Genomic DNA, 22,738 nt, shown 5'->3' on the forward strand with positions numbered 1-22,738 from the left:
AAAATAAAATAAAATAAAATAAAATAAAATAAAATAAAATAAAATAAAAAATACATTAATAAAAACCAGAATTTAAAAAGGCCATTCTAATTATAGTTGGAAGCTTCATATTTCTCCCTCAATAATTAGTAAAATACACAGAAAGAAAATCAGTAAGGATATGGATGATCTACTGTACCTTTTCTATGTATAGATACACAAATACTTACCATTGTGTTACAATTGCCTACAATGTTCAGTACCGTAACATGCTGTACACGTTTGCAGACTAGGAGCAACAGGCTATATACCACACAGCGTAGGTGTGTCATAGGCTATACCATCCAGGTTTGTGTAAGTACATGCTATGATGTTCACACAACAATGAAATCACCTAATGACGCATTTCTCAGATGTGTCCCCACTGTTAAACAACACATGACTGTATTTATTTAAAATATAACCACCATATCACAAAAATAAGTAAGTGGCTCTATCAAGGGCAATATATCCCAAAGCTCTTTGAGATATGTATATACTCATACATTTCATATACATATATATGTATGTATAACAAAAAGCCTATGAGGTTCATATTCAGGCATTATTTCTGCCTTACAGGTTAGCAAACTGAGACTCATAGAATTAACCAATTTGCCTAAAATCATATAGCTACAATATAATTACAACCAAAGTCTTCTGCCTTGAGGTCCAAGGCATTTTCCATTCTACCACACTGCCAATGAAGATGCAGAAAGTACACCAAAATTCTAACAGCTGATTCACCTTAAGTCACAATATGAACAGCACCTTAGCCAATTTCTTAATGGAAAGTCCTATTCATATGCTATAAGCAGCATGAACACAATCTAACCTTATGAACAAAGTTAATCTTTATTATTACACTTCACTAAATATTTATTTAAAAAAAATAAAACACTTTTCTAGACAAAATACCATAAACTTTAAAGGGATTAATACATGCTTTCATGTATGCATAAACAACTTTTCTGACTCTAAAGTACTTAAAAATAAGAATTTTAACAAACATACTGCATCAAAATCACTACAATGCATTTAAAATTGTAACCATTTTAACTGATATCCTAAATTCTCCAAAAAATTACATTAATGATAAAATTTTCTGGGGTATTTCTTAAGTAAAATTATTCTGTTTCCAAGACCTAATATACACACTCATTGACTCTAGTAAGAGCTTTATATGCATTAATTTATTTAATCTGCACAATAACTCCAAGATCCAGAAATTATTGTCAGTCCCTTTTACAGATAAGAAAACTAAGGCTTGAAAATTGTAGATAACATGTTCAGGATAATGGAGTTAGGACATGATATATCTGTTTGACTCTTAATCCTTGCTCTTAAGCCATCCTCTATCCCAATAAACATCACCTACTTTCTATTGTTAAAAACGGGTTTCCTTTTTTGACAATATTCCTCCTCTTGTTTCAAAGAAGACAGACAACTGCCACTAGAATAGCTGCACTGGAAATACATTCATTCTGTCATTACATTTGCTTCTTAGAATACACTCTATCACATTCTCCCTTAGATATTATTATATAAATGAAGGTTAAATTCTCAGGCCAACCCTCAAAAACTTAACTGTCACTTAAAATCATATTTCAAGGAAAAGTCTGTTGATTTATAACACAACAGGACATCATCTTCTGTCATACCCTTCAAAAGCATACCTCAAATCCCAAAAGTAACATGAAATTCCTTTCTTACCTTCCTCCAGTACCTAGCCATAAATAATTTCACACATCCTAGTCCCCATCATGAGCTCCATTAGGAAATAAGATTTAAATAGGGCCAGTTCCCAGGGAAGGTAGAGACAAAGCCAGGATGAAAAAAGGGTAATAAAGCAGTAACATTTGCTTAAATATGTATTCAATTCTGAAGCTCAAAAGAGCCTCTACTGTTAAAACTATTATTTGTATAGTTTAGTACAAAAAAAGTAAGTTATGTGAACTAGGCTGGAAACCTAACTACTATATCAAACTTGCAAACAGATTTGGAACACAATGCACTTATAAATTGAAAACTACTGTATGTATACTCACTAATACTCTCTATAATCAGCTATCCCTTCCAAAATTTCTGAACACTAAAAATCTAGTATTTTAGGAAGAGAAAAGTGAAGGAGCTCTGATTCCATTTAATTGTATATGCACAAAAGCAGCTTTGTACATGAAGTACCCAAGTCAGTTAAAATATACACTAGATGCCTGGGGATTATAATACCCAAGTCATACATTCAAGATACTTCAGTGTTCCTTTCTTTTTAGATAAGAAATGTGAGACTATGTTCAATTCTTTGGAAATTATGACACCTGTTTTCTCCTTTTTACTGCCAGAGATTTTATTTAATGGTTTTAAACAATTTTCTTATGGGACATACATGAACACATTCTGCTGTGTTAATCAGATCAGTAAAAACAGATACATACTCTTATACTACTATTTTGAGAAAGTAAATTCATTAAAAGTATCTGTCTGAAGTGTAATCTACCAATAATCATCAAGAGTCATAAAAATGTTCATAGCTTTTGATTTAGTAATTCATCTTATAAGAATTTATTCTAATAAAATAATCAGAGATTCATTCATTAATTTATTTAACAAATCATCAAGCACTCACTTTGTGCCAGGCATTAGTCTTACGAATACAAATGTTTATTACATTATTTTATAGCATCAAAACGTTGGAAAAAACCCAAATATCCAGTAAGAGTTAACAAATTAAAATACATCCAATAGCTAAAATATTATACTATCACTAGAAACTGTATTTCAAAAAAATTTAATAACATATGAAAATGCTCTTATGAGAAAAAAACAGGAAAATACAAAACTAGGTGTAACTACATGTAACTATACATAACTACATGTATAATCTCAAATTTATATTTGAGATCTTATTTCCTAGGGACCTTGGTCAAGTTACTCAACCTCACTCTACTCAGTGTCTTCATCTGTAAAAATAAAGATTTTTACATTTCATATCTCAATGGTTTTTAAACGAGTTATTTATAGATTTGTAAAGTTGATTTTTTTTTTTTGGTTTTTTTGTGTTTTTTATTTTGAGATGGAGTCTTCTCTGTTGCCCAGTCTGGAGTGCAGTGGCAATGATCACAGCTCACTGCAAGCTCTGCCTCCTGGGTTCAAGCGATTCTCCTGCCTCACCCTCCCAAGTAGCTGGGATTACAGGCATCTGCCACTATGCCTGGCTAATTTTTTTATTTTTAGTAGAGACGGAGTTTCACCATGTTGGCCAGGTTGGTCTTGAACTCCTGACCTCAAGTGACCACCCACCTCAACCTCGCAAAGTGCTGGGATTACAGGTTTGAGCCACCATGCCCAGCCTTATTTTTATTTATTTATTTATTTATTTATTTATTTATTTATTTATTTATTTATTTTGCAACAGGGTCTTCTTCTGTTGCCCAAGCTGGAGTGCACTGGTGCGATCTTGGCTTACTGTAACCTCCGCGTCCCAAGTTCAAGTGATCCTCCCACCTCAGCCTCCCAAGTAGCTGGGACTACAGGCACACGCCACCATGCCTAGCTATGTAAAGTTCTTATACTATTGCCCCAGTACATATTAAACTCTAGTAATTATTTGCTGCTTTTATTAAACATATACATTTATACATATGCAAAGAAAAACATGAAAGGAATATATCAAAATATTTTCAAGATCCTGAATTCTAACAAAACTAATTCTGAGTCAATCAGGAAATCTGAACACTGATTGCATATTAGAAGGTATAAAAATTATTTTATAAGGTATGGCAGTGTTTTTTTAAAAGTCGTTGTATTATAGTGAATAAAATATAACTAAGACCTGCTTTAAAACAGTTTGGTGGGAGGCATATATGGAAGGATTTTTTTCAAACTTTTTTTTTTTTTTTTGAGACGGAGTCTCGCTCTGTTGCCAGGCTGGAGTACAGTGGCACAATCTCGGCTCACTGTAACCTCCACCTCCTGGGTTCAAGCAATTCTCCTGCCTCAGCCTCCCAAATAGCTGGGACCATGGGCACACACCACCACACCCTGCTAACTTTTTTTTTGTATTTTAGTAGAGACAAGGTTTCACCATGTTGCCCAGGCTGGTCTCAAACTCCTGAGCTCAGACAATCCGCCTTCCTCGGCCTCCCAAAGTGCTAGGATTACAGGCGTGAGCCACCGTGCCCAGCCTCAAACATTTTTAATGTTAGCAGAGGTAAATTTCCTCTGGGTAGTGAAATTATTATTAGCTTTTATTGTCTTTATATTCTTCTATCTTTCAATTTTTGTATAGTGATTTGAAGTTGTTTTTAAAATGAGAAAAAAAAAATTCAAAACATTTTAAGAAAATCCTTACCAATACTCCATCCACAGATGAAACTTTCTCCCAAGTTAACCAAGCTCTCTCTCTGACATGATCTGGTATCTTTAATTTCTGACATAACGCAGTAAAATCAGGTTCTTCGGTTTCTTCAAACTCAAGCCTACCAAATGAAAATAATCATATAATTGGCATATACTTATAAATCAAATTGATTCAGCATACACTTGTTTCAATAGTTTGCACATAACACTATTGTGAAAGACAACATTATTAAATACTTTAAGATCTTATTTTATCTTAGAAAAAATTACACTTCAAATTTAAACATGATTATCTTTTTCATGGTCATTCCAAAATAAGGATATCACACAGTGAAAAATATTTGCTTGCATAGTAAGTCAAATATACTTCAGAGCAGCAAAACTCTTCTGTAAAGGAAAGTAAATGTAATAGCTAAAGCTGTTTGGGAAAATATGACAAAGATAACAAGAAGAAGATAAAAACCCATAGATAATATTATACAATTTAACGCCAGCGACTTTGTTAAACTGTAGTCTACTCTTATCAATGTTTCATATAACCTCTCTATCTACTGGCACATCTTACATGATGTGACTGCTTATTTTTGTCCTTTTTCCTTAACAAAGACAAGCATTCAATAAATTCTTGTTGGCTAATTCCTTTTCATTCATCTAATTTCTATGTGACATCTGATAATAAGAATAGTGCGAAGAATAATTCATAATTTTTGAGTATTTACTATGATCCTGTAGAAAGTACCTTAAACATATGGTTTCACTGAATCCTGACATCAGCCCTTTTAGATAAGTATTCTCATCTGTAAAAGTAGACATTTACAGATGTGTGTCAAATCAGAGAAGTTAAAGAACTTACCTGAGGTCTCAGCCAGTAAGAGGTAAACCACCATGTGAGCCTAACAGTCTAACTCTGTAATCCATGCCCTTGACCACTATTCTAGATTGCCAATTCCTCCTTCAAAACATAATTCGCTTTTTTTTTTTTGTTTTTTTCTTGTTTTGAAATAGGGTTTCACTCTGTCATCCAGGCTGGGGTGCAGTGGTGAAATCATGGCTCACTGCAGCCTCAAACTCCTGGGCTCAAGGGATCCTCCCACCTCAGCCTCCTAAGTAGATGTGCTTACAGGCGTGCCACAGCGACTGGCTAATTTTTTTTTAATTTTTTTGTAGAGACAGGGTCTTGTTTTGTTGCCCAGGCTCCTCTCAAACTCCTGGCCTCAAGCAATCTTCCCACCTTGGCCTCCCAAAGTGCTGGCATTACAGGCGTGAGCCAACATGCCTGGTTAACTTTTTTGTTTGTTTTTTTAAAGACTGGTGTCTTGCTTTGTTGCCCAGACTGGCCTCCAACTCCCAAGCTCAAGCGATCCTCCTGCCTCAGCCTCCTGAGTAGCATGGACTACAGGTACACGCCGTCATGCCCAGCTCGAAACATGATTAACCTTTGATTATTTCAACAATGAATGTGGTATGCTGTTCCTAGTGACACTTTACCTTCCAGCTACATTACTTAGGCCAGAGATAAGGCAACAGAAATAAGATCTCAACTCTCAAATTAGGAATGGAATCTGTCACTGGAAGTGCAGTTGGACTGAGCACTTATTCCATCTCCAGGCAAGATGCTCAGCATCAGACTGCACCGCAGTGGTTCTACCCTTGCTGGTTAATTTATAGAGTTCAATTGTCTATGTTAATGAAACCCTTTGTGGGTAAGGATAATCAAGAACAGACTGTATCTTGTATGGATCTGACTTGTAAGAGAATTTTTTATAGTTCCATTACTTAAAATATATAAAATAATGAGTTAAACAATGAAAGAAACAGTCCTCTTTTTTCCAAGCAGTGGTCAGAACGTCAATATTCCTGGTTACCCTACATTAGAGTATGCTTCCAAAGCTGTGTGCATAACATGGAATTCTTTAGAGTAGCCATTACTGCATTTTCCAAAGGGAAATTAGCAAGAATTGGATACATCAGAATTTAATCAGAAACTAAAGTCATGTCTTTTCCCAGAACATGCCCCAGACGTGGTTTTTAATTTTTTTGTTGTTGTTGTTTTGGTTTTTTAACGAATATGGTTTTTAACTGACCTATAAGACAGTCCATTTAAATATATAAATTTTTAATAGCCTTCCACGGGCCATTTCCTAAATCCCACTTCAATCTTTTCTGCCGTTAATTCTGTTAGTGTCTACCGAGTGGAAAGAAATGGGTGAGGGTGAAAGGATTTGGTGATGGGCAAGAATGGGGGAGAAAATAGTGAAAAACAGAAACAAGTCCCATTCCCCCTGCAATGAACTTGTAATCTCAAAGTAGAACCAGTGCTGACAATAATAATGACAATTACACTCTTTCAGTCATAGCTATTTAACCATAAAGTAGTACAACCAAGAAAAGTAAGATGATGCAATACAATAAATACTTTCCTTCAAGTTCTAGTGCATTCGCATGGACTTGCTTAAATTTAGATTCCACTCAATAAAGGAAAACGAAATTTTCCATTTGAGCACAGAACCACTGATTTTGTGCCAAAAACAAAGGCAAAAAGACGGGACACCAGGATCCTTGCTGGTTCAAAGTCAAAAGGCAAAATGGAAGTAATAATGAGACAAACGGAAGCCGCCTAACATGCAAGAAGAGTTCATCCAACAGAAAAAAAAAAAAGTTTAGAAACTTTCAAGCACTTCTGGTAAACGTCTCACGAAAGTTTTGCCCATGTATCAGTTCCTCTAAAGAGTTACGTTCCATCAATCACTACAGATGGCTTTGAGTCCCCAAGGCCTCGATGCATTATTGTTCTAAGAAGCCGCAAAGCTCCTGAGCCGAGTATCCTGCAGGCAATGGACACTCAGGACCCTGCGCTTCTTGTCCAAGGCTTTCTGGTTGGCCTCTCCCACGAATGGACTTCAGATGCAGTGCACGCCCAGAAGAAAATACTTCCCAACTGTTGCATCGCGTGAGACCAAAACTGAAAGTCAGACGACCACCGGAGTACTCCAGTCCTCAACCGGTGAAGAACTCTCCCACAGACACCATTTTTGTATTTTTATTTTTCGTTTTTTGCGTCTGATGGACGCTCGCAACGACCCTCTGCCTCTGAACCTCACAAGAGGGAACTGCACCTGTCACTTCGCTCAGGACCCTAGCCCCACCCGCCCGACACCTGTCAAGTTAAAGCCAAGACCCCTCCTCGCCCGCAACCCCAGAATCCTGTCACCATTCTGCAGACGCTCCGCGGTGGCGGGGGGCAGGGAGGGCGTCTCCTCACGCCGGGACCCGGCCCCCGGCGAGGACGCGTCCCCGCCGAGCAGCCTTGGCGCCTGCCCTACGCACACGGGGCGCCCTTCCCGCGTGAGGCGGCGGCGGCTCTGCTCGCTCACCTGACCAGAGGCAGGTCCTCCGGGCCGCTGTCCTGCTCTGGGTCCTCCTCAGGAGGGGGCGGCGGCGGCGGTGCCGGGGGTTCGGCGGCAGCGGCGGCGGCGGCGGCGGCCGTTTTTCGGGGAGTTTTGGGCGGCATGACGCCTTCCTGAGGCGGGAGCCAGCGAGCTGTGGAGGAGAGCCGGGGAGGGCGAAGCGCGCGCACGTCGGGGCACGCCCCGTCCTCTCCCTACTCCCGTTACAAAAATAATTTCAACGTCCCCTGAGAAAAACCGGACGCGCCCTCCCCCGCCCGGCAACTGAGCGCCGCGTCCAACCGCGGGAAAACGTCACTTCCGCCCGCGGCGTCACGTCCGCGAGGCTCCCGGGCCCGCCGGCGTTTGTGGGGAACTGGGGCGCCGGTCGGTGCGCGGCTGGGACGCTAGATGGGGAGGCATAAACTGGGAAACCTGGCGTGGGTCCAGGAGCCTTCCCAGAGGCATCCGGCGCAGCCCGGACGTGTTTCTACCCGGAACCACCCTCTCCAAGCCGGGCTGCCCTTAACTGGGCTATACAAAGAGTCTGGCGGGTGACTGTGGGCCGTATCCCTATCCTGGGGTCCTGGGGTCTAACAGGGAAGACGCTCGGGCCCCGCAGGTAGTATCTGGCTAGTGCACCCTCGGCGGGCGCGCCCCTCTCCTTCTCTGGGCGGCGCCCGCCCTCTCATCCCGCTCAATCCGTTTTGCAAAGTCGGCCAAAACAAAAAGAAACTTGGAGCGCTAATAGGTGCTGAACTTTACCAGTCACTGGAAGATACAAAATGTTAGACAGTTGCTGGCCTTTTGGGGGATCGCTGGTTAGGGAAAGGAAGGGAGGGAGCTGTGGGAATGAACGGATAGTAGTTAGTGTAATAAAAGATCGTAGTGGTGTAAGAACGGGAAGCACCGTGGAAACGTCTAAGGAAGATTTTCAGGGGAGCAGTAGCTGTTGAATAGAAATTTGTCAGGCAGGCCTGACATTTACTATGTACCAGGAACTGTGCTGATCACCTTACATAATTATCTTATTTAATCCCCAGGAACAGCCTTTTTTTTTTTTTTTTTAACTTTAAGTTCCAGGATACAAATGCAGAACGTGTAGGTTTGTTACATAGACATAGGTATGCCATGGAGGTTTGCTGCACCTATCAACCCGTCATCTAGGTTTTAAGCCCTGCATGCATTTAGCTAAGAAACAGCCCTTTCAAATGGGTAGTATTAGCTAGTCTAGCTTGCAGATGAGGAAACAGGCTCAGAGGAGTTAATTTGTCCAATACCAGGGCAGATGGGTAGCAGAGGATTTGAACCCAACTCTATTTGATTCCACTTGTCCATTACATTATGTTGATGAAGAAAACAGTGAGAGAGAAGGAGCATGTGCAAAGGCACAAAGACATCAGAAAAGAGCTTGCTGGGACTACCACCATCAAACATTGGCTTAAAGCTGTATCACTTCTATGTCTTGGTATTTATATCAATAGATTATCTAGTTTGAGTACATATTTTCTTCTCTTTGGCAGACACTGTTATTGCTCACTCTGAACTCACCAACTGAGAAGGAATGAGATGGTTTGTGCTGTGAATAAAATACAGTTGTGCTCTGATGTAAATCCACTCATCCTGGAGTACCTGAGCAAGGTCTAAGGCAGGAAGAACCTTCAAGCAGGTCATGGCTGTAAGCCTCCTGAGTTTATCCCAGGAACTTGTATAAGGGATTATCTTTTTGTCTGCATATCATGACATATGTGAGGATGTGTAAAGGTTTGGCAAGCACTGGCCTACTCAACAGCCAGTCCTACCTAACTTCAGAAATCTTTCTTGGAGGGCAAATGTCAGGAGGTAGGGCCCAGGCCCAGGTCCAACTACAAAGAAGGAATACAATTAAAGTGCTACTTCCATTCACCTCACCCTAGATTAGTTTAGGCAAGAGCTCAGGATGCAGTTTAGACATTTGAAAGATAAGGAGTAGTCTGCTAGGAGCCTGATAAATTGAAATACAGGGGTGGCACAGTTCTAAATGTTATTAAATAATAATATTAAATATTACTGAGGATGTGACACTTCCAATTGCTGCAGCCATTGTAACGTGAGACAAGCCAACCTACAGAGAAGGTAGAAATGCTGAGATTGGTGCAGGAGGAATTTCAAAAGAATCTGAATCCTTAGTGTTATAAATGAGCCTCTTGATTGGGCTAGCCCTGGAGCTGAGCTAAGCTGAGCTGAGGTTTTTACTTGTTTGCAACAGAAAGCATCATGACTGATAATGTTTCTCCTGTGTGTGCCTTCAGGATAGAGACCAAATCTTGGGTATCCTCGTTGCCTTAGTACCTAGCCCAGTGTTACGGATACAATAAATGCTTGCTTACTAAAAGTAGGGACAGCAGGAAAGCAAGGGAAAGTTCTAGGAACTGAAGTAAAGTCTCTTCATATGTAGATATCACTTGCTTTATTTAAAACCAGTTTATTTATTACCATAGTACAAGTATGATAAAGAGATTTCTCAATTTACAAAAGAATGTATATCTTGATCATGGATTAATTTAACTATGTTCACTAGTATGTAAAATATATTTCCCTGCAGCCATAAAAAGGAATGAGATCATGTCCTTTGCAGGAACATGGATGGAGCCAGAAGCCTTTATCCTCAGCAAACTGACACAGGAACAGAAAACCAAACGCCGCATGTTCTCACTTATAAATGGGAGCTAAACAATGAGAACACGTGGACATGAAGAGGGGAACAACACACACTGGGGATTACTTGAGGGTGTAGGGTGAGAGAAGAGAGAAGATCAAAAAACTATCTATCAGGTACTACACTTGTTACCTGGGTGGTGAAAAAATTATACACCAAACCCCAGAGACACGCAGTTTACGTGTATAACAAACTTGCACATGTATCCCTAAACCTAAAATAATAGTTTTTAAAAGTGTGGTGTATATATCATAATATATACACATAAATAGATACATATATATACACACACGTATATACCATAAAATAGACCCAGGAAGGGGAACAACACACACTGGGGCCTGTAGGGCGGAGGGTCAGGAGAGCGAGAGGGTCAGGAGAGCTAATGGATGCTGGGCTTAATACCATGGTGATGGGTTGATCTGTGTAGCAAACCACCATGGCACACATTTACCTGTGTAACAAACCTGCACATCCTACACATATACCCGGGAGCTTAAAATAAAAGTTGAAGGAAAAAAATAATAAAATATATTTTTCATCTACACAACTCAGAAGCAATTGAGTTCACCATCAAAATCTTTACAGTTTTCTGTTGCACTACCAAAGAAATATTAGAATTTCGGCAGAGTCTAGACCGGGCATGGTGGCTCACGTTTGTAATCCCAGCACTTTGAGAGACCAAGGCGGGTGGATCACCTGAGGTCAGAAGTTTGAGACCAGCCTGGCCAACATGGTGAAACCACATCTATACTAAAAATACAAAATTAGCTGGGTGTGGTGGCGGGTGCCTGTAATCCCAGCTACCCTGGAGGCTGAGGCAGGAGAATCGCTTGAACCCAGGAGGCAGAGGTTGCAGTGAGCTGAGATTGTGCCATTGTACTCTAGCCTGGGCGACAAGAGCAAGACTCTGTCTCAAAAAAAAAAAAAAAAAAAATGTTTCAGCAGAATCTTAAAAGAAGTTCCCCCTGAACTTGTTGAAATTCATGGATCTCTTCCAACCTGCTTGGTAATTTTAAGAAGATTGCTCTAAGACTCCTACAAAATATATATATATTTCTTAGACTTTCTATCTAGAGAGGGAACTCTCTTCAGCTTGAGACCCCTTCAGTGATATTAAAATTTGGGGAAGGGTCTAAAAAGTCTTCATCGGTCTAAAAAGTCTTCCTTCAAAGTTTTTATACCACCAAGCTACCACACTATTTCCATTTCTTAACCACTTAGCTCCTTAGAAGGGTAGTCCCCATTGGTTGTCTCTGCTTCCCCAATGTCTCAGCCTGCTGGTCCCTGGCTTTCTTTCACTACCACCAAGAGCACCCTACTGAAATCACTCTTTCAAATGTCACTGATGATAATTGTCAATCCCATGGCTTCTTTTGGTCCTCAACCTACCTGACCATTCTTGCAGTCAATATAGCTAACCACTTCCTCTTAAAAATTCCCTAGTCTTCCGCAAATCTATGGTCTCCTTGTTCTCCTCCCTTGTTACTTCATAAATTCCTTCACTAGTTCTCTTTCTGCCAGTCCCTTCAATGTAAGTGTTCCCTAGAGTAATGCTACTCAAAGTGTGGTTTTTGGACCAGTGTCAGTCTGCAAACTGTTTGTTTTAGTCCACAAGGAAATAAGTACAGAAATTAAAAGGATAAGTGCTTAGCAGTGTTTATATCGATTTGACATTTCAGGACTATCCAAGTGCATGATATTGGACATTGCTTGTTAAACAGTTCAGGTATTCTTCAACGTGGTTCTTGAGTTGTAGGTGGCATGGTTGTGTCCCTGTCATGTGCAATAGTACGACATTACAATGAGTAAAATTTCAAAGTTTGTCACCTGCAACCCAAGAGTAAAAATCTATGAAAATGTAAATATTTATTTACTTATATAACTTGTTGTTTTTACAATCATTTTCATTTTTAATCAAGCCTATTTTCTGGAAATTCTTACCTAAATTAGGGAAGTAAAATTTGTGTCATTTGTTTTCACCCTAAATTAAAGATGGCAAAACAAGCCTTACTGTCCACAATTTTGCCAGCACAAGACACACATCAGTAATGTGTTAGTAATCATAGTAGCAAACTAAATAATGATCAGAGAAGTAATTCCAAGGAATTAAACAACTAGGAGTTTGTACTAATTTTACTCAGAAGTATAATCCCCTATTATTGAGTTTTTAGCCATAACTCATAGTGAAATGCTAAAATCATTACAGACTAATGAAACAATAAAGCCATCAAACTTAGAGGACATTTGTATACAAAATATTTTAAAAACTAATTATAAATTTGATAAAATATCTGAGTATTTTCTATCAAAATAAGCTCCACATGCAAGAAATTCATGGATCCAAAATCCATTTATTTCATTGAAAGATAATTGGAGTGACAGTTTTTGAAACTGGCTACTGATGAAAGATTGAAGATGAATTTTGAAAATAACGTATTGTTTCCGTCATTAAGGATAAAAGTTAAAAGTGATTATCCTGCTTTTGTTAAATTGCTTTAACTCTTCTTCCATTCCTTTCAACATACTTTTGAGAGACTAGTTTTTATACTACTAGTGTTGTTAAAATAAAATATAAAAACAATTTAGATATACATCATGTCCTGCAAGTAGCATGTCACCAATTCAACCTAGATTAGATAATTTAACAAGCAAAGAGCCCACTCATTTGTCACATTAAAACTTCAAATATTAACATTCATGCTGGTTGTTTAGTGGGAAATTGCTACTTCTCTCCCAACTTTTTGTTAGTTGTTATGGCTGTGAAGTGATAAGTATTAGGAGGATAATGGCAATTCTCTTTATTAATGATCTATCTGGACACTCTCAATAAATGTACATTTTGTAATTTTTTTCTTTCATTTATGTTTGTTCTGATTATTTGTATTGAAATGTAATTCTGTTTCTGTTTAATATAAAAAATGTGAGCTTGTACAATATTTGGTGTGCCTCTGTTTTCATTATAATTTTTTGCAATTTGTTTCTATTTTACATTCCAAAGTGTTAATATCAGTTCATGACAAAAGGGTAATGAAAAAGAATGAAAAGTTCTTTCATAGATAGTGTGGGAAACACTGGTCTTCAAGCATCGTCAGTTCTCCTCTCTTCTGGCTCTGTTTCAATCCCATGACTTAAATAACTTCCCATATGTGCATGTTAGAGTCTTTCAGGTTTGAAGGAATAGAGACCCGTTCAGTTTATCTGAATTATTCAGGGTTAATAATAAGGTTTGGGGGGAAAAAGTGAAGAAAACAAAAAAGAATCCCTGCTGCTCCACTGCTCCACTCATTTATCCTTTCATCCTTCTCCACTGCTCCACTCATTTATCTTTTCATCCCCCAGCAGCAGGCTCCCCTCCTTCCCGCCATTGTGAATATCATCATCTTCATCTTTTTATACTCTACTACTTCTGCTACACTGGCCTTCTCTCCACGCCACCAAACCACACTCCTCAGTGCAGAGAATACGATTGATTCTTCTAGTACACCAATTTCCATGAGCAGGACCAATTACATAATTTGCAGGGTCCAGAGGGAAAAAAAATGCAGAACTCCTCATTCAAAAATTATTAAGAATTTCAAGATGGTGACAACAGAGCCTTAAACCAACCACAGAGTCTTTCTAACATAGAGAACTATGTGACTACACAGGCTGCATGTCCACGAAGCCAGACAGTCTATGAAGGTAGGTCTATATCTGTTCTCCTAACCAGTGGGGCTGCATGCCTAACATGTGCCCGGCACATAGTAGACATTTGACAAATACTTTTCCAATGAATGACTCTAACAACCTCATTTTAACTTAATTACCTCTGTAAAGACCCTATCTCCAAATGCAGTTTCATTCTGAGGTACTGGGAGTTAAGACTTCAACATATAAATTTGAGGGAAACAGTTCAGCCCATGATACCTGGGACAAGAATGTTGGTGAGACTTTAAGGTCTCTTCTGATAAAAAGACTAGATATTTCTCAAAACAGATGGGGAAGGAGATTAAATATTCAAACAAATCTAGCCATCACAAAGGCTCTGGTTCATTTCTGGGGTGGTGGGGTGGGTAACAGAGGTGTAAAGATAACAGACAGACCTTTAAAAAAAAAAAAAGTTAAAACATTTTCCGTAATGTTTGTATTGAGCCAGTATTATTATGCCTTCAGTGCAGGCTCAACTCTCCCTGGCAGTGGCAAGGGCCAGGGTCAGTGACTGAAGCAACAAACTGCCAGATTACTACAGCTCAAGCCAATGCACAAAGCCACTGCACTAAGAGGGGAAACTCTTCCATTTCCAAATGTGTTGATTTCTCCCCATCAAGGAAAACAGCTAAGGCAGTTTATTGATATTTTCTTTGACCAAGTCATCAGGAGTCACATAGACATACAGCAGTTAAGAAGTGGCTGTGACTGAAGGCACATCTCGTTCGTTTATAACCCTTGTAATCCCAACCTTTGTCTGATGCACAAACGCTTCCCTAGTTCTCCCCACCACCACCACTGCACCTCCAAGTGGGGACAACGAATTGTTTCATTTGCATGTGGTTTTTCTCATCAAAGGTATCATTAACATGAGACAGCCCCAAACCAAGGAAACCAGAAGTGGGGTTTGTGCTTGGTCTTACTGAGAGCTTTCCCTACTTGACCAGACCCCAGCATTGTTCTAGATTTGTCTCTTGTGGGCTACAGGAATACAAACATTTTGTTGTTTCCTCTTTTTTGTTTTCTTAATGACTTGATGAGCTACACATGTTTCTCTAAATGCACTGATTTAAATTCACACAATTTCTGCCAACTAAACTTAATGCATTTTCCTCCTCTTCTAATCAATAAAAGCCATCAGAATGTTCTGGGTGAAGATGAGTGGAAGGTAATAAATTACATACTGTGGGCCAGGTGTGGTGACTCACATCTGTAACCCCAGCACTTTGAGAGGCCAAGGCATGCAGATCGCTTGAGGCCAGGAGTTCGAGACCAGCCTGGCCAACATGGTGAAATCCTATCTCTACTAAAAATACAGAAATTACCCAGGCATGGTGGTGCACGCCTGTAGTCCCAGTCACTCAGGAAGCTAAGGCAAGAGAATCGCTTGAACCCAGGAAGTGGGGGTTGCAGTGAGCTGAGATCACGCCACTGCACTCCAGCCTGGGCAACAGAGTGAGGCTTTGTCTCAAAAAAAAAAAAAAAAAAAATTACATACTGTCAAGTATGGTCTAAAAACATATAGAGAGACTGTACTTCAACAGTATGACAGGATTATGTTAGCTGCTAATAACAGAACCCAAAATAACAATAGATTAAATAAAAGATTTGTATCCCAGGTAAAAGTCTAGAGGTAGGAATTCCAGGACTAAGTGAAGGTTCTCCTCAGTGAAGTCCTCAGGGGACATAGGCACCTTCAACTCACAACTCTATCATTTCTGGAGGGTGCTGAAGGGTCCAGGATGGCAGCCAAAAGTCGTACCCACATTTTAAACAGCGGGGTGCGGGAAGGCATAAAGAAAAAGCCAGAGGCACACGCCTGTTCTCACTTAAGGAAAGTTCCTGGAAACTGCCACAATACACCTTCGTTTACATCCCATTGATCAAAACGTGGACACAAAGCCACACCTTACTGTGGGGATACAGGGAAAAAAAGTTCTTTTTTGAGAATCATGAGTTCATTAACAGAATTCAGGGATCTCTTAATACAGAAGCAAGGGAGAACAGCTGTTGGGGGACCACCAGAAGTCTCTGCTCTAAAGAACAATGTAAATACACTGTGGTAGACTGTAACACTGATGGCCTACAATGAATCACACCTACTGACATTCATACCTTTGTGCAGAGTTCCACACTGATGCCGGGCTTGGCCTTGTGACTTGTTTGGCCAATAGGACCTCAGCAAGCACCTTGATAAGAGCATTAAGGCTTGCTGTCCTAAAATCCAGGTGCCACGTAAGAAGTGTGGGTTAGTCCCTATGAAGATGACAGACCACATGGAGAGGGAGTCTGAGCCCACACCCACCCACCTACCAGAGAAGATAAGCAGGAGAACCAGTGAATCATTATTGCTCTAGTCATTAATTTGGGGGCAGTTTGTTATACAGCGATAGATAAGTGGTACAGTACATAGACAAGTTTCTGCAGTTCATTGAGCATTAGCATCGAATAAGTATACAGCAGTGTTTGGAGCACTAAGGAGAGTATAAAATATTGTTTAAACTTGTTTCCTTGGCCTCATGAAACAGAAGTCGACTCTGATTAGCAAGCAAAAAATGAGAATTTATTGGAAGAACACTAAATGGAATTAAAGAAATGCTGAAAACCAAGATTCAAGAAGGACAGTGTGTTAGACATTGTCAAGCAGTGTATATGTCAAACAGCTTGGCCTGACTCCAGGGTCATTGACCACTTATTTCCCCAACTGCCACCGTAGCAACCAACTGTATGGGCTTTGCTCAGAGACTACAGAAGCAACAGACTTTACATGGGCACATCCCGATAGTTCCCCTCCCTTTCCCCAAGCCACACACATCTCATCTCCCACCCCAGGAGGACTGAGATAGTGCCTAACTGTTGGGCTTCTAACAAAGTGTAGCTGTAAGTGCAGTGGAGTTAATGTCCTTGGGGTAAATCTTTAATCAAAACAAGATGGGTTCAGCAGATAAACTCCTCTCCTTCCTCCACCCAGACAGATTGTCTTGAAACACAGTAGTCCATACTACCTCTCAAAATATGACCCTCGTGATACTGATCAATCAGCCAGGCTTGTTACCAAGAGGTAGCTAGTTCGGTAATACACTCTAGCATTCCATCCTGAGTGTCTGCACTCAGGATGGAATGCTAAAGTTGGGTTACTTACTGACCATATGGCAATAAAGACCCATGGCACGGTGAGTGGGTAGTAATGAAGCCACACAGTGATACCCTGGTTACAGAGGCTTCCCACCTGTGGCTAATTGGGATGCAGTGCAGATAAAAGGTGGGGCATTGGGATAGGTAGTAGCCATACTGTTTGAACAGTGTGGGGACAATAACTGTAAGGACTACAGAGGAGCTTGATTCTGTTGATGGAATTGTATACCTTGTAAAATAAAATGATGCCTCAGGGCAGCCACCTCTCACCTTAAGTCACACCATGAAAGCTAGAGGGCCTCTACTGGCAATTTTTAGTAAGAGTGTGACTTCCTGTAGCCTAAAGCAAACCAAACTGAAAAACAGCCACAGGAGCTGATTTTAAGGGCAGAAGGGTTGAAAAGGCAACCAAATGCACTGACTTTCAGGGTCTCCTAGCCCACATCTTGTTCTTGAAAGGAAAAAGAGTATTACTCTAAGACCTAGGATGGGGCATTTGGATAGATGAACCTGAGAATATCGAATCATCCAATTTACCCCTGAATCTGTAACGTACTGTAAAAAAAATTAACAACCAACTCTCAGGGGAGGGGGTGGTGGGAAAGGACATTTTAATATTTGCCAATTTCCGTAATGTAAACACTCCCCCCTTGGTCAATTTCAAGCTACCAACATAATGTCACCAAACACAGAATTAAAAAGAAATGCTCACAAATGGTTTCTGCAAGATGGAATGTGCTCACTCCAGCCCACTAGTGCTCTGAACCCTCTGGCTGGCAGAAGCAGCACCTCAAACTTGAGGAGTCTTCTCTTGCCTATAAATTATGAAATGATTCCTTTTGATAGGTAGCTCCCCAAAAGGACTTGTGGCCATTTGCTAGGTGACAGCATGCACTGGAAGAAAGAGGAATATCAAATATTCAAGAACTGTTAGATACAAAGTTTGAACTGACCCTGATACCAATGTAATTCTCCAGTTAGAACGGGGACCAGTGGAGTTTGGGCTCAATTCCAACTCACAGTGGATCTGATTGACCAATGAATGCATTTTATGGTTAAATCACTGAATGTATAATTAGGGTAGATAATCTTAGCTGGCAAAACCTTCACATTGGCTCCCTGGCCTATGGATTAATAATCATTATGTAGGAGGACCAAGCAGAAGCCTTTGAAACTGCCACTGTCACCCCAAGTCAGGATAGTAAATCAGAAGCAAGACAGCATCCTAGGAAGAATTGCAAAGATTTACATCACTATCAAAGATTTAAAGAATGCAGGGGCTGTAGTTTCCTTATATTACCATTCAATTCTCCTGTCTGACTCCTGCAAAAATGGGATCATGACAGATGACAGGAGACAACTATACTCTTAACCAGGTATTAGCCCCAAGAGGTGCTGCCATACAGCACGTGGTATCTTCCCCTGAGCAAATCAACATAGACCTTGGTATGCAGTTACTAACTTGGTAAATGTGCCTTTCTTGATTCCCATCAGTAGGAAGGATCAAAAGCAGTTTGCCCTCGTACACAAAAGATAAGAGTACACAGTTCCTTTCCGGCCCAGGGCTATTTCAATTCTCCTGCTCTCTGTCCGGGAGTACAAAGTACAAAGGGGCAAACACTCTGGATCAATGCTTCTGAAACTCTCCAATTCTTTTTATTTTTTCCAAACTGTTTTAGAGCAATACTTTTGGAAATAACTGAACTTGAACAGTATATATCTTGCTGCATGTGCAAATCACCATATGAGTTTGACAATAATCACAATGATCTATACTTTGTTCAATGAGATTAGTCTTCAGATCATGTGCTTGGAAGTCACAGCACAAATTGCTATAAAACTGTATTTAGAAATTTTATACAGATTTTCAATTTATGAATTTATCTTTCCACAGGCTGTAACCAAGTGTTCACCAGCCAACATCTGTCTGTAGACTACACTTTGAGTAGAACAGGCTAAGTGGCCAGTAAAATACATGTAACCCAAAGAATGGGAGATAAACTCCAAGATAACTGAGGGCTTGCCACATGGATGAAGTTGTTCAAATTCAATGCTCTGGGTAGGCTAGGAGCATCACCTTTAATGTAAACAACAATTTACTGCACTTCTTACCCCCTGCCCCTAAGAAAGTGGCTTATCACTTAGTGGGCCTCCGTTGATTTTGAAGGCAGCATGTACTGTCTTTGGGAATACAGCTTCAACCCATTTATCAGAAGGCTTAGAAAATGTCCAGTCGCTAGTGGGTACTATAGGCAGAGACATCTCAGGATTAGCTCCAGGCTGTGGTGAAAGCTGCTACTTGAACTATATAATCCAGCAGATCCAGTGGTGTCAGAGGTATTTGCTGTAGATAGATGCTATCTGGTGTCCCCCGGAAAGTCCCAATAGGAGGCACACCCCTGAGGTTCTGGAGCAAGGCCATAACTTCTGCAACAGAGAATTACTTTCTATTTGAACTGCAGGCAGCCTCTAGGAGCTGAGGGCGCCCTCCAGCTGACATCCAGAAAGAAATTGAAGCCCTGGGTTGTGAAACCAGAAGGACGTGAATTCTGCCAACACATAACGTGAGTTTGAAAGCAGATCCTTCCCCAGTTGAACGGCCATCTGAAAATCCAGTTTGGGCTAACAACTGGATTGCAGCCTTTCAAAAAAGAATCAGCTAAGCTGTATCCAGACTCCTGACCCATAAAAACTGTGAGATAGTATATGTGTGTTGCTTAAACTGTTTAGTTTGTGGCAATATTTAAGTTGTTGCTGTTAATTACATAGCATAGATAAATATAAAATAGTACAACCACTCTGGAAAATAGTTTGGCATTTTCTGATTACATTAAACATACACCAACCAAATGACCCAGCAATTCCACACCCTAGAGAAGTGGAAAACATAGGTCCCTCTCAAAGACTTATACCTATGTTATAAATACCTTGTTATTCATAATAACTTCATTTGTAATAGCGAAAAATCAGGAAAAATGTCCATCAATATAAAAAAGGATAAAGAAATTGTCATATATTTATACAGTACAATGGATGCAACTCAGCTATAAAACAGAATGAACTTTTGATATACACACAACATGAATGAATCTCAAAAACATTATGCTAAGCTAAGGAAGCTGGACACAAAATAGTATGAACTGTATGATTTCATTTATATGAAATTTTGGTACAGGAAAACATAATTTATGGTGAAAGAAATTGGACCAGTGGATGCTCTGGGGATTGAAGGCATTGACTTGGAAAGGGAATGGGTTAACTTCCTGCAGTGATGGACACGTTCTGTGTCTTGAGGTGTAAGTCACACAGGTATATGCATTCGTCAAAACTTTGGAAATTAAGATCTGTGTTTGTCATTATTTGTAAATTATACCTCGATTTTCAAAAAAAAAACAATTAGAAAGCAAAGAACAAGGGAACTATCTGTTTGCTAAAGGACAGTAGCATGTCTCAGCCAAATTACCCCCAAGACACTTGCAAAAATAAAGAGACTATCTGATGCCCTGTGGAGTCTGAAAGAACATAAGGCTCTGGTTAAAAAAAAAAAAAAAAAAAAAAAAAAAGGACACCTCTGATTGGTTCTGCCCTTTCAGTTGATCTTTTTGCTTTGAGCTTCATTGACTCAATCCACCCAAATAAAATCATCCCTTCAATGAAAGATATGAACTCCATATCCCATATTTAATCAATACGTAGTCAGAAAATAAGCTATACAAAACCAAAGCTGTTCAAACAAGTTTCAGTGATAACTTGATCATCCTTACCATGTAGCTACTTCAAACATGATTTTCTTTTCACCAATGATAGATATTACTTAATTCAAAATAATATTTGTTGTGGTACTCTGCTAAGCAATGTACAGAGAATAACTAACCAAAAGACCTATGAGCTCAAAACTGTCAGGGACATCAAAAATGAGAAAAGTCTGAGACACTATCACAGTCTCAGGAACTTAAGGAGAAAAGACGACTAAATGTAATGGGGTATCCTGGATGGAATCTTGGAACAGGAAAAGGATATTAGGTAAAAAGTAAGGAAATCTGAATAAAGTATGGACTTTCGCTAATAATAATGTTTCAGTGTTGGTTCCTTACTTGTAACAAGTGTACCATACCAACTTTAGATGTGCATAGCCGGGCGTGGTGGCTCACGCCTGTAATCCCAGCACTTTGGGAGGCTGAGGCGGGTGGATCACGAGGTCAGGAAATCGAGACCATCCTGGCTAACATGGTGAAAACCCATCTCTATTAAAAATACGAAAAAAAATTAGCCGGGCGAGGTGGCGGGCGCATGTAGTCCCAGCTACTCGGGAGGCTAAGGCAGGAGAATGGCGTGAACCTGGGAGGCGGAGCTTGCATTGAGCGGAGATCGTGCCACTGCATTCCAGCCTGAGCGACAGAGCCAGACTCCATCTCAAAAAAAAAAAAAAAAAAAAAAAAAGAGACTCCGTCTCCAAAAAAAAAAAAAAGATGTGAATAATAGGAGAAACTATGTGCAGGGCCAGAGGTGGGAAGGTATGGGAACTGTACCATTTTATCTACTTCTCTGTTATCAAATAGCTAGAAGGAGGGTATTGGAAGTTCCCCACACAAAAAATGATAAATATTTGAGATGACGGATATGCTATTAATAATTATCCTGATCTGATCACTTTATATATATGGAAACATTGCTGTGTATCCATACATATGTACAATTATCATGTGTCAATTGTAAGAAAGAAATGTGAAGTTCTTGTTCCATCCACCACTCACAGGAAGATAATCATTACTCACGTTAGTGCTTTAGGTTGGACTTTGCTACGGCTTGAATATGGTTTGTCCACACCAAAACACAAACCATCAAACAAAAAAAAAAATTGCTCTAAAATTAAAATTTGTTTTTTTAAAAAACAAAACCTATGAAAGCAAGTTTTTATATAATCTATTAGGAAGATCTGGGAGACGAGCACTGCAAGGGTGTGCTCTGGGAGATTTATCGCATACAAAAGACTAAGAGAGGACAGGATGAAAATATGAGGTCAGAAGAAAAGACTCAACACCCCAGGAGCAGAATCAGTGCTTTTTCCTCCAAATAGTTATTTTGAATGTAATCAGCATCAACCAGCCACTCTTCTGCCAGCTCCTATTATTTCTATTTTATCCCCTGCCAATCTGGATGTGGGACAAGTGCAAGGTCCTCCAAAGAAATTACTGGTGTAAAAGTATAAATGGGAAGCATAGTTGTTTTTGATGATTTTGTAGAAAAAATGGAGAAGACATTTATGTTGAACACAGAGAACACATTTTAAATCTCTTGATATTGGAGATTAGTAAGGATATTTGGATGATGGGGAAATCTGAATATGGACTGAATATTAGATATTGCATTGTATCAAGTTTAGGTTTCTGAGTGGAATAATTATGTTGTGGTCATGTAAGACTAATGGCCTTGTTCTTAGGAGACACATGCT

General features: G+C 39.7%; 1 protein-coding gene and 1 long non-coding RNA gene across 2 annotated transcripts in view; one reads left to right on the top strand and one right to left on the bottom strand.

Annotated features, from left to right (window-relative positions):
- RB1 (RB transcriptional corepressor 1) overlaps positions 1-8,075 on the bottom strand; it is a 174,359-nt gene extending 166,284 nt beyond the window's left edge. The window contains exons 1-2 of the mRNA XM_023187397.1: positions 7,752-8,075; positions 4,370-4,496 (exon numbers count right to left, since the gene is read on the bottom strand). Of these exons, the coding sequence (XP_023043165.1) occupies positions 4,370-4,496; positions 7,752-7,888 (264 nt within the window). The 5' untranslated portion in view covers positions 7,889-8,075. The remainder of the gene's footprint in view (positions 1-4,369; positions 4,497-7,751) is intronic.
- A 23-nt stretch (positions 8,076-8,098) lies between these two features.
- LOC111523021 lies at positions 8,099-15,234 on the top strand. Its single transcript, XR_002725410.2, has 3 exons — positions 8,099-8,514; positions 9,287-9,441; positions 14,617-15,234. It is a non-coding gene; the product is annotated as an uncharacterized LOC111523021 (long non-coding RNA).
- The last annotated feature ends 7,504 nt before the right edge of the window (positions 15,235-22,738 follow it).

The sequence above is a fragment of the Piliocolobus tephrosceles genome, chromosome X (genome assembly GCF_002776525.5).
Source record: "Piliocolobus tephrosceles isolate RC106 chromosome X, ASM277652v3, whole genome shotgun sequence".
Classification (NCBI taxonomy): Eukaryota; Metazoa; Chordata; class Mammalia; order Primates; family Cercopithecidae; genus Piliocolobus; species Piliocolobus tephrosceles.